Here is a 17,685-nt window from a genome sequence, read left to right as displayed (position 1 = left end):
TGCTACGACATAGCCAGGTAAGTGTTCCACTATATAGCTCAGGGGCAATGCTCTGTAGCGAGTATGAACAATTATTCTTAATATAAATATATTATAATTGTGCTCTGTTAGAAATCCAAAGTCTGCACCACTACCAGCTTGAGACTGTCTAAGTTGCACTGCAGAGTATTAATGCACCACAAGCCATTTCCATGGACTGATCACCTACTGTTCAGTGGAAAGGTACTCAACCTTATTAGAGGCCTGCATTTAGAGGTAATGCTACCCTGGGACATATGCACAATGGGAAACATGAAATGTGTAATGAGAAAAGGCCCTTTTTGACTTTTCCCTATGGCTACACTTCCCTTAGAAAGCCCAGTTGTTTTTTCTGAAGCGCTTTGTAACTTCTAAGGCAGTTTTTCCAGTGGGGCTACTTTTAAAATAATCACCTGTTGAAGAAGAGCCATCACCAGCCATTGTGAATGAGTTCTCTGTACAGCGTTGCGTAATTAGTGGCGCTATATAAATAACTGATGATGAAGATCAGAAACTTTGATATCTTTAACTAGTTCAACAGTGCTCAGTGGTGTAGCAGCTGAGTCCTCTAGTCAATAGTTCTACACACAGAAAACCTTGTGCAAGAAGGGAATAAAATACCCACAATTTAAGGTTCTCTCTGGTAACCAGGGCCATCTTAACAACATTATGGGCCCACGGGCAAAGCAGTGCACCGGGGCCCCTAGATATAGACATAGATATAGATACATAGATATATACAGATTCAGATATAGATATATAGAGATAGAGATAGATAGATGTACTTGCTCATTGACCCTTGAAGGTTTATTTTGCAGGTTTTTTTCTTTTGCAGGATTATTTATTCTCATTAAGAGCAGTGCCTATGGGGACCCCTTGCCCGTGGGGCCCCCGGGCAGCTGCCCATCGTGCCCAATGGAAAAGATGGCCCTGCTAGTACCCTGCCAGTCTCCAATGGGGAAGAGGTGTTTGAAGAATGGAGAGCTGTTGCTATGCAAGTGTTAGAAGAATGTCTTGAGTCAGAGACTGCGAAAAAGATTAGGATCTGAGAATACCTGTCAGAATGCATATTCAGCTTTAGAAAAATGCTCACCCTGAGGCCTCTGCTAATGATTATGTTTCTTTTGTATGGACTCTGTGTAATCTTTATTTCTGAGTAGGTCTTTTCTAAAATATGAGACAAAAATATATTATGTTTCCGATTTCATTGGATGATCAGACCTGATGTTTTGGAAGTTAGTGTTTACAAATGCAATCAATAAAGCAGCATAGAAACCTGTCAGTCTGGGATGCTACCTGGATGCCCAGTGGCCATTAAGTTACTTGTGACTTACTGTTCTCCTACTCATCACAAATTGATGTCTAAATTAAGTAACAGCTAGAGTTCTATTTTATTTCTGAATCTAAAATGATAGCAAAACTCTTACAAAGTGTAAAGCAGACACCACAACACTTGTTGCAGATGCTTGACACTCTAAATCCAATAATTCTGCAATTCCATTCTGTATTACGTTTTGAGAATGAGGACATTTTGCATTCCAGTGCCTACTAAAAACTAAAGAGCCATACGCTAACAGCATTCTGGACTGTGTCTACACAAAGAGGTGTCCTATCAACCACTAGGGGAACCACCAATGTGCTTTAAGGTTGTTTTTAAATAGAATGACCGCCACCACACTCTTTGATACTGGCTCCTAGCTTACCATTATTTTTAGGGACTTTTACAGTAGATATCTCAAATGTACCGTTCAAGCCAATTGTTGAAATAAAGTTATTAGATATGTGGGACATCTCTTAATGTGAATGAAATTGTAGAACTGGACATTCACATCCTTGGAGTGACTTCTGATGAGGGTCCTCCACTGAAGGTGGAAGCCTATGTTAGTTTATAATCTGGCTGCAGTGTTTCTATTCTCATTATCTTTCTGTTGAAGCAGCAGAGAGGGTGAGTTCACTAGTAAAAAAATCACCTTTCACATCATCTTGTACAAAGAAAAGATGGGCTTTCCACAGACTAAATGGATGTGTAATGTGCAAAAGGTGTCCAACAAACCATTCCTTCTTAGAGAAGTGGGTAAAAGGATCCCTCCTGGTGCCTTGGAGATTGTTGGCAGGTCCTTAAAAGATGACAGTAGATTATGAAATCTAAAAGCCCCTAATTGTAAACAAAAAATAATGTATCATGTGTTTTTTTTTATTGAACACTTCAGTATTATTTGTTTGATGTAGGGGAAGCTGCAGATGTCTTGTGTGGAAGTCGCTGCTTCTCAGTCTTGGACCTGAACTCTGGCTGCTTTCAAGTACTCATGAGCCCAAAGGCCATCTGTTCACTGGGATTCTATCATATGCCATGTTGTTCTCCAGCTTCATTTCAATGTCTGATAGGACATACCCTTGGAGATCCGATCCCACGTTGAATGATATCAATTTTGGTTTCATACTAGAAGGGCATAAAAATAGACTTCTAAGCATCATTGATCATGTGAGACAAGAGATTCTGAAATTCTGAAACTATCTTGATAAATATATATTTCACCAAATAATGTGGGATATATTATCTTTGTAGATGGAATAAATACAGATCCACCAAAAGTGTAGCTAGTGGTCAGTCGGACTCAACCTAAAAATCTGACTTGACTAAGGTTATTCTTCAGATTGTGTGACTACTACAGCCACGTCGTGGACAGGTCCTCCAAGTGAACTAAATCACTCTATGAATGCTCAAGGAGGACATTCTCAACAATATAGCCTCCTGTTCAACTGTTACACCTACTTTTGTGTAATATGGACACTCCTGACTTTGAAAATGTGAAAATAGAAGTCTATTGAAGGCACCTGTTCTAGCTTATGCAGATAGTAGCATCCTTCATGTAGATGCCAGGCCAGCTATGATGGAATAGGAGATGTTTCTCCTCAAGTGTATCTTGAAGGACTGAGGTCTGTAGCTTACATTAGCTGGTGTCCTATCCAGATCACCTGGACCTCTTCCTACCACTCCTGATAAAGAATGGAAGGCAATACATTGATCTTAATATTTGCTTTGTGCTTTGAAGTGGCTGTCTAGGAGAGTCAAATTCATTTTTCAAAGCTGTTTCACTTGCATATGTTGAGTAGGATCTCCAAGTTAGTGAAGTTACTGTATATAGCAGGATCACCTTGAGCTCCTACCTCCCTGGGTGTGGGAGTTCAAGGTGATTCTGCTGTATACAGTAACTTCTCTACCTTGGAGATCCTACTCAGCATATGCAAGTGAAACACTTGATCAAAACTCAACAGGCTAATTCCATGATTACCCCACTAAGACAAGCTGTACTGCGGAAGTACCCTGTTAAAATCAAAAGTGTGTTTTCTCAGGATATTTCCTATTTTCTGTGTGACCAGGACAAGTTTGAGTCCTTTCTTGGGTTAGTCTGTATTCTTTTCATCCATGAAAAAGACAACTACTTCTACCTCAGAGATATTGAAGACTTGTCTTATGTATTTCAGAGTATTATCTTACCAGGTAAAACATCATCATCATCATCATTTATTTATATAGCGCCACTAATTCCTCAGCGCTGTACAGAGAACTCGCTCACATCAGTCCCTGCCCCATTGGGGCTTAGTCTAAATTCCCTAATATAGACACACACACAGACAGACAGACAGACAGACAGACAGAGAGGGAGAGACTAGGGTAAATTTTGATAGCAGCCAATTAACCTACCAGTATGTTTTTGGAGTGTGGGAGGAAACCGGAGCACCCGGAGGAAATCGACGCAAACACAGGGAGAACATACAAACTCCACACAGATAAGGCCACATGCCAAAACATGCCAAATTAGATTTAATTCTGCTCTACCCTATAGTGGAGAGCAGAATTAATGTGTGATAATTATCATTCATTAATGTCTTGCACACAGCCAATAAATGTTATGCCATCAATAGGTGCATGATATTGCCTTGTATAGCCTCAGAATTAAATAATCAGTCACTATGAGTGATGTGTACTCATACTTACTGTCCATTTGAAATGACATAAGCATGTATATAGCTTGTCTTCAACATTTTATAAAACCAAATGAAAACTTTTACTACAGTAAGAAGATTGACCAATGACAGATTATGATTAATAAGTGCAGTCTGTCCTCATTCATCCTGTTTTCTCTCTTTTTCTTCCTTCTTTCTCCAATTGTAATTTTAAACCACATGATCTGGCTAGCAGTAACATTTTGTATATAGGCATCACTTAACCCATTCTAATTTGTCATAATTGCAATACTGGTCCGGAAGCAGTAGTAGCTAAGTTAATCTAAATTGCCTGAATTTACATGTTGTGTTTGCAGCACATGTGTCTTTTTTGTTTTGCAACGGTACAATAATTCATGTATTTCTCTCACAGGGACATGAAAGGAATCATAGTCACACTAAGTGACAGTGGTCAGTTACAGTGCTCCTATTTTGGAACAGATCCTTCTCTCTTTCAAGCTCCTAAAGTGGAATCTAGGGACATCAATTATGAAGAGCTGGATGTTGAAATGAAAGAACTTCAGAGATTAATTAAAGAGGCTACAAAAACACAAGGTACTGTATTTTGTCATCATTATTTTGAAGAGGTTTGGCATAATGTAAACTAACATGGATACTTCTAAAATATAATAGAGAATATTTCTGAAATTTGGTATATAGGTATTTGCAAAAAGTGTTGCAATCCAAAGCAACCAAACAGATTCTGGCATTTTCCAGCACAGATTAGAAAGTGGAGACAAAGTTCTTATTGGTCGCTATGGGTTAAAGTTGCTTTTGTGCAGTTGCCTATACACTAGTTTTCATACATCTCTCCCAGTGACTTGTAACTAGCTCATCTTATGGAGTTTGTCAGACACTATTGAGTTTTTAATGTTATCTGTGTAAGCCATAACTAACAATCAGATGTTTGATCAATCCAGTGCAGGTTAGACTAATAAAGCAAATGTCTGGTTTTGTATATATGTATAAATGATGTCTATGTTTATGTATTAATACTCTTGGACATTTCTCCTCTTTGTAATATGCATTATTTAACTCTCATAGCAACTGCCACATGTTTGTAGAACCATATAGACTTTTTTCTTTCTTTCATTTTTGTTATATCTGGCACACAGTTCTGTTGCATTTAATAATGCATTCTTAATCCACACACTAATGGAATTTGCAATCTCAATTCCCTTCTATAGACACATGCACATTAGTGCCAGTTTAGTTAATGGCCATTTAACCTATCAGAACGTGTAACTTGGAGCACACAGAGAAACCCAAACATAGGGGGGACATAGATCCACACTCTGGTCAGAATGAAAATTTGTGCCTAAATACGACAAGTTGCCAGAGCCAACTATTGTGTCACTGTGCCCTGTTTATGGTTCTCATGTGTTTTGTAATGTGTTGTCCCTACAAGCATAGGCCAAAAAAAGTATGAATCATGGACTAGTATTACTTCCCTCAGCTTTATGTAACCTCTTCAACGAATTATTTGTGAGACCAAGTTACCACTTCAAAAATAGAATTCAGATTACTGGCAGAAATCAAAGGATTTTTAAATCTGATTAATACTGGTCTTCTACCTCAATGATTTTTACACAGAGTTGCTCATTGTTTCAGTTTCTCTCTTGTTAACACATTGATATTATATACTCTAGAAAAGTGCAGTCCTTGTAGAACTGTCTCATTAGAATGTTAAAACAATCATTATGGTTCTCTGTGTCATGTGCTTCAGGAAATGGGTGTGATACACACTGGCTGGAATTTAGCCACGCATCATATTGGCAACCTATATACCTTTATAGCTTGCCGGTAAGAAACCATCACTCACAAGGAAACACATAGGAAATAGTATGACTACTCTATAAATCTACCACTGCTTTATACTTCAACATCATTAACCTTTCCTTCACATGTATTCGTAACTCCATCAAACTACATTTTTGTGTTTTTTTTTTTTTTAACTGAAGTAAAGTTTATTGAATTTTCTAAGATAGTTGCAAAGGATACAAAAAAAAGAAACAGGGAAGGGGTAGGACATAAAAGGGGAAAGGGGTACATAGTGGGGATGAAACACAACAATATGTCTTAAAATACCAGCAATCTAGACATTTATCACTTTGTAGTATTTAAATATAATTTTAGCCAGTTGACTAGTAAAACTAAAGATTGTCACTCTAAACATAAGTCACTTTAACTTTACAATACGGAGACTAGTCCATTCCATCCTTGTACCTAGGCCCAAAAACAAATATTTCTTAATCAAGGCACGAGACACTGAGTCGGAGATATCCAGCCTATGGGGGGACTAGGATGGGGCCCCACCTCCGTCTGTGACATAATTATGCCAGCTACGCCATTTCACTAATGGTTAAGAAGCTGCCGTGGAATACGGAACTCCTAGGGTCTCCATCTCAAAGCTGAAGTTCACTTTAGATATCACCTTAGCCAAAGACGGGGCTGACGGTTGTTTCCAGGCCTGAGCTATAGCAGCTCTGGTCTGGTTGCAATGAGCACTTGGCCCATCACGTACCTGTCCCAGGAGGGAACGGAGGGGGGATAATGATGCAACAAAGCAACCTCTGGGGAAGGGGTTGTAGGATATCTAAAAACCCTTACCAACTACTGGAAAACATCTAACCACAGGGGTTGTAGGACTGGGCATGGCCAAAAAATATGGAATATATCCCCTCTCTTAGTGCAATTACGCCAACATGTCAGGGGTACTGAGGGCCAAATTTTGTGCAGTTTCTCAGGGGTCACGTACAATCTATTCAGAAGCTTCACCAACATTTCAGTATGATTAAGGCATTTAGACATTGTGAAAGAGTTTCGAAAAATACGTTCCCATTCCTCCTCAGTGAATACTACCTGGAGATCTACCTCCCATTGGAGTTGAATTTTTGATTTGGTGATAACGACTTGCGAAGTTAAAATATTATACCAGGTAGTTATGCTAGCTTTGTTGTTACTCTTTGTCAGGTTTACTTGATATATAGCCGGGGGGGAACCTATGACTATATTTCTGAATGAGGGCTCTGACAGCCAGTGTCTAAGCTGAAGAAATTTATAAAAGTCGCTCTTCGGCAAATGATATTGTTTACTACATTTTTGTGTTATATACATACATGGCAATCTGTTATATCATAGTATCAAACATTTGATGTGAATTTGGTTGACGATATGGTATTTCTGGAACATTACCGTTTTTTTCATTAGGGAAAAACAGTAGACAAAACACTACATGGCTTTCTAACAAGGAGGAGAATTATAGTAAAGCAAAAAATATAATTACAACTATATAATATTTTTTTTTAATGAAGTACATTAATGTCATAAATGATTGTATACGACATATTAACAATTTTTAACATAAATATGATTCTTGATTTTGTCAACTTTTTATTCACTTTACATCTTATGGTTTATCTTTATAAACTTTAGGAACCTTTTGTTAAACTCAATATTTGTATATTTAGAATATGTAAGTATATAATTTGATGAAACCTGCAATGTTTATCTACACAAAGATAATTCTCAAATTCCATAAACACGTGTCAACATGTTTTTTAATCTGCACATATTAAACATGGTACATTGAATGGATGCTAATTATTTTTGCTAAATCTGCTTTTCTTGCAAAGTTTCCAGAGCCAAGTATTTTACAAGGCATCCTCAACATAAAATTATACTGAGTTTCGAATGCCAAACATCTACTAAAATACTTCATTAAGTCATTGAATGCTGATGCTCTTCCCCACTGGTGCTCAGCAGGCCTCTGTGTCTTGAAATGATCATTCTGAGAGTATGTTCTGGCATTTTACCTTATGTGCCTGGTTCATTTTGAGTAACCATGTCTGTTATTTTATTGTAAGTGCATTTAAATTGATGACAGATAAGAGCCATTAGGCCACCTGCTTTGCCAGTCTGAACTATTTGCTGTAAAGCTCAGAAATACATTGGTATAATTCATTTTAAACCTCTCCATGACATGGGTATTTTCTGGTCTCTTATTATTTAATTTAGAGTTTTAATATGTGGGTTTTTATAGCATAATCACTAACATCTTAGCAATGATTAATAGGTAACATATGAATTTCTTAATCACTATAGGGTTAACACACCACTTATTAATAAGCATTTCATGAATCTTCAAGTGGAATTTTTTTAACCGGATGATAATTGTTTTCTAAATCATTCCTTTGTTCCACTCAGAGTCTTTGAGTGGAGTTGTGATCCATCTTTAGTATATATTCTCATATGCTTATGCAGACTAAGATACGTGGTTAAGACTTTAGAAACCTTCTGGAATGGATAGTGAATCATAGACCATTGATATGAATAGCTTTGGCTAATGGCACTACAGACAAACTGGTAGCTTGATATTTTCTTGTGATACGTCATAAAGTGTCCACATTATGTTGTGTGCTGATTGGTTGGGTGCCACCCTTTAAGAGGGGTGAGTTAGAGGTTTGGTACTCCTGAAAAAGGAAGCCCAATGGATACATGTTTTGGATACTATGGCCCCTAGGAGTCTTAAATAATCAGACCACTTAGAAATTTAGATTGATTGATTATGCTGTTGTGATGTACTATGAGATAAGTCCATCTGCATACTGATATTACATTTACTGCCTGCTTTTATAATTCTATATTTTATTATGCGGTGAGGAATATTGGTGTTTTGTCTAGAACCGGGTATAACTATGACACAAGGCCACATTTATTTGGCTATTGTACAAGGCCATATTATTATTATTATCATTTATTTGTTAGGCGCCACAAGGTATCCGCAGCGCCGCACACAGTACTAACAGTAGACTATACAGGGTGAAACCATACAGAACAATGAACAAAAAGTACCAATACTTCAGAAACTCCAGCCAGTCATATGCAGTAAAGACGGAGCGGAAGAACAGGTATGGAGACAGGAGGGGAGGGGGCCCTGCTCATACGAGCTTACATCCTAAGGGATGGTAAGCAGACCAGGCACAAGAGGAGCCAGTTGAGGCAAGAGGAGAGAAGGGAGGACGAGCAAAAGGGAGGAGATGGGGGTTAAGTAGATGGTTGGTAGGCTTTGAGGAAGAGGTGAGTTTTGAGTGCACGTTTGAAGGAGCACAGAGTAGGAGAGAGACGGATTGAACGAGGGAAGTCGTTCCAGAGAAGAGGGGCTGCACGGGAAAAGTCTTGGATTCTGGAGTGGGAAGAGGTGATGAGAGTGGAGGAGAGGCTGCGGTCGTTGGCCGAGCGCAGGGAGCGGGCAGGAGTGTGAATGGAGAGTAGCTTTGGGATGTGGTTATTTTGCTGATGTTACTGAATGATTATTTATTGTTGGCTTATATGAAGATTAGTATTATACATCATTTGTGGTAATGTGACATGAAGTTTGGGTCTGTTAGAAGATTGAATATAGGGTTTGGTGTTACCATTTGGTCTTTATGCCTTCTTAAGCCCCAGGTAGCCCATCATAGGTGTTTGTAATAATTTGTGTATAATACGCGGATTTCAAATTATGTACTTAAGCACTTTTTATGGATTTTGGTTATTTTTTTATGAAACTATGGGTTAGAATATTGTGCGTTCCAGCATGGAAAAAAGCTATATTGGAGAGCCACTTAAATCTGCATCAACCGCTATCTTACACTGGGTTTCGCCTACTCTCTCACGTTAGAGAGCTTTGGTTATACTGTGGAATTTATTATTTCTTCTTATAGAAATGTATTCACTTCCAATCCCAGTTATCATAGTAACTTCAAAACACATTAGCATCCTTATAGCTTTGTATCATTTTGTTCTTTCAACTTTGTGATAAAAGTTTGGGGAGGGCCATTTCCATTTTGAGCATGGCAGTGCTCTTGTGCAGAAAGCAAGGATCATCAAAAAATGGTTTCCTGACTATGGGGCATATTCAGTTGGGCGCATTACTGTTAAAAGTAATGCGGCCTGCGCATTATTACCGTTATTACGGTAATAATGCGTGCAATTATCATTAGTACTGTAGGTCTAACGCCGGCTTTGGAGCTGCATGCTGAAAGCCGGGTTAAACTTACCGTAATAACGGTAATAGCTTTAACGCGGCGGAAGCTTGGCGCTAATTGAATACCCCCCTTTGTTGTGGAAGAACTTTACTGGCCTGCACAGAACTCTGACCTTGAAGCCACTGAACACTTCTTGGATGAATTGCAATGCAGACTGCGAGCCTGGCCTTACCTTCTAATATCAGTGTTCGACCTTACTAATGCTCTTGTGGCCAAGCCCTGCAGCCAGGTTCCAAAATCTAGTGGAACTCCTTCCCAGAAATGGAGTAGACGTTTGTTCAGGCCAAGCAGAGGAGTTTGGTGGAGGGAAGGTTTTCTTCACAAAGTACAGAGTTGGTGTGGAGTTCTGATTTTTGTGGAGCCAGATTATTATAGTGAGATGGAGAGAGCACATTTTTATGGATGTTCCTTGCTATTTTGAGACTCTATGTACATTCTAGGGACATTTTCCTCACTCTCTTCATTAATTTAAGAGATAAATTAGGCTAGTTTGAACTTTATTTTAGAAGACAAATGGAAAGGTTTTATTTAATGGAAGGGGTGGTTTCTAATATGGTAGGAGGTAGATGTGACTTTTGTAGTGTTGCAGTGTGCCTCTTTCTTTACTCTTCTCCATACACCCAGGCAAACTTCTAGTTTGCCGAGACATCTCCTGAGAGTGAAGAGCCGACGTGCTCCTTCATGTGTGCTAGGATGACTGTCCAATTGCAACAGTATAAAACCAAAGCCTTTTGAGGGGCACGTTAAGTGTGTTTTGTAATAGAAGCTCTCTGCCTTTAACTTTGATACAGATTGATTTAGCTTTACAATCTATCAAGCATTTTGTGTTCAATTGAACTAGCTCTTTTTATTTTGCTGAAATAAAGACACTATTTGCACTTATGTTAGCTCTTCTTTTGTATATAAAGGTTTTGCCTTCCTTCATTGTTTACTAAACCCAATTGCTTTGTCTTTCTGTTTACCTTTTGTGCGTTAAAAGAATAACACATTTATGTAATCTAGGCAGATTTGTTTCTATTATCTTGAGATATGACTCTGCTCTGTGAAATTTATCCATAGACCAATTTTCTGTACCTTCCACAGACAACAAATTAAACAACTCTGTCTAGTTGATATAAAGGCTTAGTTGAAAAATGCAGAAGTATATCATAAAACATAAACTAATATGCTTATAAAAAGCTGTAGAAGTGCATGTATACTCATATTTCCCTGCTCTTAACAATTTTTTTTCTAGATATATTACCAAAGATTGAAAAAGAAGAGGATTTGACTTTGTTGGCTACTGTGTCTCCTGCCCTTGATGCTGTGTCTGTAAGTAATTAATGGAAAATATGCTATGGCAAGAGGATCAGTCATAGCAAATCATTTTCATTTCAAATCAATCTATACTCCCATAGCTGATATTCGTCTCTAATTTCCATGGATAGTCCCAGGTTTTAAATGTTTGTCCCTTGAAATGTCTCAGATTTTATTTTTATTTTTTTTAATCTTTGTTTTGAATGGTCAAACAGGGATGTACAAGGAACATGACAGTAAAGCCTTGGTACAAGCATGGAGAAACAAAGACAATACAATGAGATTGTCAGGTTGCGTCCATATGAAACCTAGGGCGGAGAATGACCAATTTTTAACATTTTACAAATGGTGTTGAAAAAGTAGACTGTAGAGGTGGGGGGGGGGGATATTCAATTGGGCAGGAGGAGGGGGAATTGATGGCCATAGAGTAAATGGATGTGTGCACTCGGAGGGCGAGCAGTGTATGGGTAGCTCATAGAATTAAAGGGTGGGTGTGGAGGTAAAGGGCTGGAGGGAAACATTTGTTCTGTGAACTGCCATGGGGCCCAGACTTTGTTAAAGACATGTCCCCTGTCGAGAAGGTAATAGGTTATCTCTTCCATGGTTGCAACGTGCCAAATCTGCTTTTTAAGGGCCGAGAGAGACGTTGGGGAGTGTTTTCTCAGTTGAGTGCGGTCAGTTTTTGGGAATATTTGTGAAGATCTTGGGGAGGGTAGCACAGTAGAGATACCCAGGGGTCCTTTGCAACAGGGGCATTAAATAGAGTGTTTAAGAACCTGTGGACCACGTCACAGAAGGAGATGATAATCGGGCAAGTCCACCACATATGGAGCATAGAACCCCTGTGGCCACAGCCCCGCCAATAGTCCGGCGAGGAGGAGTGGAACATTGTATGGAGTCGGTGGGAGAATAATACCAACGATAATAAATTTTGTAGGAAGTTTCTTTGAGTTTGGTTGATATGGAACTCTTAGCTGTCCCCAGTCTCTTGCCCCCTCTGCTTTTTTTTTTAATACTGTCCCCTAGTTCATTACAATTTATCTTTTTCTGTATATATGATACATTTTTCATCTGTTACTGACTTATTGGTTTTGCTAATTAATGTATATTAAAGATGAATATTTAAAATGTAAAATTGTTTATATCCGCATTAGGTGAACATGTCTTGTTGGAGTTTGTAATGCACTAAGTCTAATTAAGCTGCACCACACATAACCTTTAGCTGCACCAACCCAGCAGTAGTGCGTCCCTGGAGAGTATTTTCACATTTTGGTGATTATGAGCTCCCAATGAAGTTTGGGGTTGCAAGACTGATCTGCATATTATATTAGGTCTAACAGAGTGAGAATATGTTTCTTTTTTTATAATAGGTTGGATATTAGCACTTTTTTTAAAATATTTTTTCAACATTACTCATGCTGCGTTCACATTGCCGGATGACAGAGCCTCCCATCCTGAGAAAATTCCTGGTTGACCAGGTTCACATTGAACACGGGTCTTCCCGGCTCTCCCTGGCAACATCACAAGAGAGCTTTGATTGGCTTCTTTTGTGATGTTGATTTTTTTTTCTCTAACTTTCAATAGTGTTCGGTGAGACCCGGGTTGAAAAACCCAGGTCTCAACATTCAGACTGGCATCTACCCAGGTCAGACCCGGGAATAACCCTGCAAAAGTCCGAGGTCTAATGACGGGACCCGTTCACACTCAGCCTCGTCCCGGGTCATCGGGGCTTCCCCCGACAATAACCCGGGTTTTTGAGACAGTGTGAACGGGGTTTCACTATGTAACTGAAATCCTAATGTAATTGAAACAAAATTTCTGTATGTTTGGTACTGTATATATTGATGTTGTTAATCACCAGTACACATGATATCTGTAACTAATTGTGGATATATTTAACTTTATTCTCTTAAAATCAATCATCTTCAATGTCGGCATATTCTTATTTGTTATTATGCATTTGTTATTTGCCTCTTAATATTAATGTAAAAATAATTTGAGAAGCTGTTTCACTGTATACATGATCTGTATTTATTTATGTTTTGATAGCAAGCTGTAGACAGTGCTATGGAGTCTGAAACCATCCCTTCAGTCACAGTAAAGGTATGGATTATATGTTATAATTCTCTTTATGACAATGGTATCATGCCTTGGGTCCACATTTTCCACAATAGCCATTTGTTTTGCAGCATTTCCATAACTAAATGCTCAATGAAAGTAAAGCAAAAGCCTCTATATATAAGAGCTAATAACATTCACAAATAGCAAATAATGTGGAGATGTTAAAATTCCAATGCCTTTACAGAACTTAATGTTTGGCATTGTCTTCAAGCGTTCTATGAAAACCCACCTCTTCAGGCAAGCTTATAATATTCTTCAACCACCCTCTTCACCTCACTAGATTACCCTATTACCACTCTTTACACAGTTCACCCAAGACTACAACACTCGGATTCTCTGTCCAACAGTGCTGTGTTTCTGGATCATATAGCATACAAATCGGTATCCAACTCTCATTGTCCCATAGATTGTAAGCTTGCGAGCAGGCCCTGCATACCTCTTTGTCTGTATTACCCAGTATTGTATATTACTGTGTTTGTCCCCAATAGTTAAACGCTACGGAATTTGCTTTCACTATATAAATAAATGATAATGATTGTGTTTTTATTTGCTAGGCAGCTGAATACAAGCTATTGTCCGACAGTAACCACTTATTTAGAGTGGAAAGAAGCCTTCTGTCTACATACTTCCATTTATTAAAGACAGTGTGCCTTATTCAGAGTCGGATGCAAAAAAAAGGCCTAACTTGTCATTGAAAATGTTGCGCACAAATAATTTATATTTACACCCGTATTCAGAGTTGGAGATTCTTACGGATCTGAATGAGTAGCATATACATCCGCATTACTACAGACAGAGTCTTGCAACGTGTCTGACTTGCAAACTATGTTATAAACCTTTTATTGCATATGGTACAAATGCAAATGGTCATCTATTTACAAGCGATTCGCTAGTTCTGGTGATGGTCATCATATTTTTCTGCTCTATCTGCCCGTTTTCCTGTCTGAATCCTTATGCAATTGCTAGAACATGTCATAACTGTACTCCGCCTACCTTAGAACTCCCCTTCCCTCACCCGTCCCACCTCTTCAGTCATAAGGAGTCGTAATTGGCAAAAACGTGTAGGTCTGCATTTGCGTACGTTCACTTTTTGGGGTATGTGTAGTGCGAAGAAACGTAAGATGCGCTACACAAATGTGCACATTTCTCACTCTGAATCAGGCCCAGTTTGTCTTTCCCAACTGGAAAAAATATATCTATACTGTATAATGTTATATAAGTAACTATTTTATTGCCAAGGTCTCTGGTTAGATTATTTCCATGTTCAAACTGTGACATATTTTATAATTTTCTTCTGGTGGACTGAAATTCCCCTTGTCCTATTTCCTTTTAAACGGTCAGTCTTTTTGGGACTGCTGAATAATTCTTTATATGTAAAATGCTTCATCGGTTTTCATATGTTTCTGCCAGACTTTGTATTGTAAGACTGACTATATATTATCATTTAGTTTACTGTTTTGCTGTATATATAGCTTGTGTATAGTGTGCTGTTCTTTAATATTTCGTAAGCAAAAGTCTGGCGAATTGTGCATGAACGCATGAAAAACGTGTGTCTTTTTTTAGCAAACCTTAATAGTCCCTCTTTGGCCATTTGAACAGGAATACCATGTTATTAGCTTCATAAACTTTTACACAGCAATAGCACGTTTGAAGACATGGGAAATAAAGGATATATTTAATTTGCAGAGTAAAGACAGCAGTAAGGTCTGCATGTAAAGTAGCCAGGAATCCAATATCATCTTCCTTAGCTAACTCAGATTGCAAGGAGTCTTTAACATGATAAGGGCTGGAATGAAAAAGCAATCTGCTCTGGTCTGCACATAGAGGCAATATTATTTATGACTGTTTTTGTTATAATTAATAATAATAAATTACCTGCATTATTATGGAATATACATATGGGGACTGATTCATTAAGGCACGTCCAACGTACGGAAGTTGTCTTTTTTGTAATACCGGCATACGCATGTCCATATTCAACTACAAGCGGATCTGAAGAAACGTATCTTGTTAAATACAGATGTAGGTATGCTCTGCATATACAACACTTGCTGTATTGAGACAGACACACCGCGGGATATGTACAACACATATGTGATATATATGGTCTATTATTGTTACCTGTTAATATAGTCATTAATAAAAAAAAACATTAAAAATAAATAAATCATATATTTCATAAGTAAACAGGTGACTGCATCCCACAAGGTCAGCATACTCCTCTCCGTTACGATGTGAACATCATATGATCTGAATGACTACAGGTTGTTCTGTCCTCCGGCCCACTTCAAAACTGAGGACAACCCGCACAAGCAGAAGTTATAGATTGACTATATTAAGAAGCTCGCCACCTAGTCCAGTGCACTTTAAAATATTTTCTATGCAAGTATCATATAGATGTCTACATGTCATAGATTATACCAATGTCTACCCTTTAGCCTGTAAAAAGCATACTACTTACCCATTTGTTGTTAAATAATAAAAATAACAGGATAACAAGAATGAGTAATTTGAATTGGATTCTGGAGGACACAGGAAGCCAGTGTAGAGAATTGCAAAGTAGTCCAGCAGATGTGGAGAGAGGAAGATCAGTCAAGTTGCAGCATTTAAGGTGGATTGAATCAGGGATAGATGTGTGAGGGGCATACCGATAGGAGGAGGTTGTAGTAGACAAGGTGGGATCTGATGTGGGAGTGGATAGCATCTTTGGTAAGATAAGGCTGTATTATGGCAGTATTTCTAAGGTGGAGGTGACAGTACTGGGAGAGAGCCTGGATGTGAGGAATAAAGCAGAGGGTGGAGTCAGGTGTGACACCAAGGAGACTTCGGGGTCTGAAAAAATTGGGGTGTTATTGACGGTGAGGGAGATTTGATGGTAGGTGGTATTTCTGGGAGTAGGGAAAAGTATGAGCTCTGTTTTATTTCTGTAACATCATTGATCATGATTTTGTATATGAATCTCCAAATGTGCAGTCTGTACAGAGCATTACATAGGACATAGGGAAAGTGAGTCACACAAGGTCTTTTCAGCTGCCCAAGAGTAATGCAAGTTAATTGCATTTCTGAGAAAAATGTCAGCTTTTGCTGAAGCATTGCTGCTTGTTTAGTTATGGAGTGGAGCACAGATTTTTGTAACTAAAATGGTGGAGAACTGTATGCAATTTGTAGAATTATTTAATTTCAGTAATTTTAGATGTCAGGAAACATTTTGCATTCAATAGTTATTACACAATAGCGCAGTTCTTACACCACATCTCCAACATCTCATAGTCAGAAATCAGGAGCGGTAGAAAAAAACATTAGTTCTTATTAAATTATTCTGAAATTTCAGCATTTACAATCTAAAGCGTAAAAGAGGTGACTGTTTGAATTGAATGAATGGAGACTGTTATAGACTCATGAAAATGAAAAAGGTGTTTATTTTCCAAAGGATGTAAGCAAATAAGAAAAACACGTTATAAGAGAACTGATTACATTGATAACTTGTTAACAGAAATCCAAAACGTTGCTATTACCTTGCCTTGGGTATGATTTATTCTGGACTCCAGCTCTAATCACCAGTTTCAAATCCCATCATAATTGTGATTCACTGTACCTCAACTTCTCTCTGCATATAATCAGGAAATAAAACAGTTCACTTTACCATTTCCTATTTGTAGGCTGTCATTTGGACAACAGTGCCAAAATGTCCTGCCAAAATTCTACCCCTGATAGATGAATAAAGACTTAAAAGTGCTATGTAAATGCACCTTGTCATTTGCAGAACAAGAAAAGGTAATGTGATAGAAGAGGGTTGAATTTTGCATGCAGTTGTGTGGTTTATAGGCATAGATTTTTTCTTCCAAAATTGCACTTTAAACCCATGGCTGTTTTGACATTAAGAGATATGGCCCAATTTGTTATTTGTTTGTACCAAATGACAGTTATTATTACCAAGTAAAATTTTAGGATCAAAGAAAATAATGTGTATTTTGTGGAAGAGTATATAGCACAACTCATCCTTTCTAAAAATTGACACTCATCACTGCCACGAATACACTCACTGCACTCTGTCTCGCACACTCCCCTTTCAAAGACGTTACAGACCTTGCTGAATACCCATTAAATAGTTTTCTCACATCCATACACACTTAATTGCTTCTACCGCCTATTATATTAGTGCAAAAGCCCCAAACTATGTTGCATAAATGTACCCACTGGCACACACTATGCT

General features: G+C 38.2%; 1 protein-coding gene across 4 annotated transcripts in view; it reads left to right on the top strand.

Annotated features, from left to right (window-relative positions):
• Nucleotides 1-17,685, top strand: part of BBS9 (Bardet-Biedl syndrome 9) — a 328,017-nt gene that overhangs the window by 89,737 nt on the left and 220,595 nt on the right. For all 4 annotated transcript variants that reach the window (XM_075212581.1, XM_075212584.1, XM_075212582.1 and 1 more), the window contains 3 exons: nucleotides 4,400-4,581; nucleotides 11,290-11,366; nucleotides 13,401-13,454. In XM_075212581.1, coding sequence (XP_075068682.1) covers nucleotides 4,400-4,581; nucleotides 11,290-11,366; nucleotides 13,401-13,454 — 313 coding nt within the window. The remainder of the gene's footprint in view (nucleotides 1-4,399; nucleotides 4,582-11,289; nucleotides 11,367-13,400; nucleotides 13,455-17,685) is intronic.

This window comes from Mixophyes fleayi, chromosome 5 (genome assembly GCF_038048845.1).
Source record: "Mixophyes fleayi isolate aMixFle1 chromosome 5, aMixFle1.hap1, whole genome shotgun sequence".
NCBI classification, from domain to species: Eukaryota; Metazoa; Chordata; class Amphibia; order Anura; family Limnodynastidae; genus Mixophyes; species Mixophyes fleayi.
This window is presented reverse-complemented; position numbering and strand designations above follow the sequence as displayed.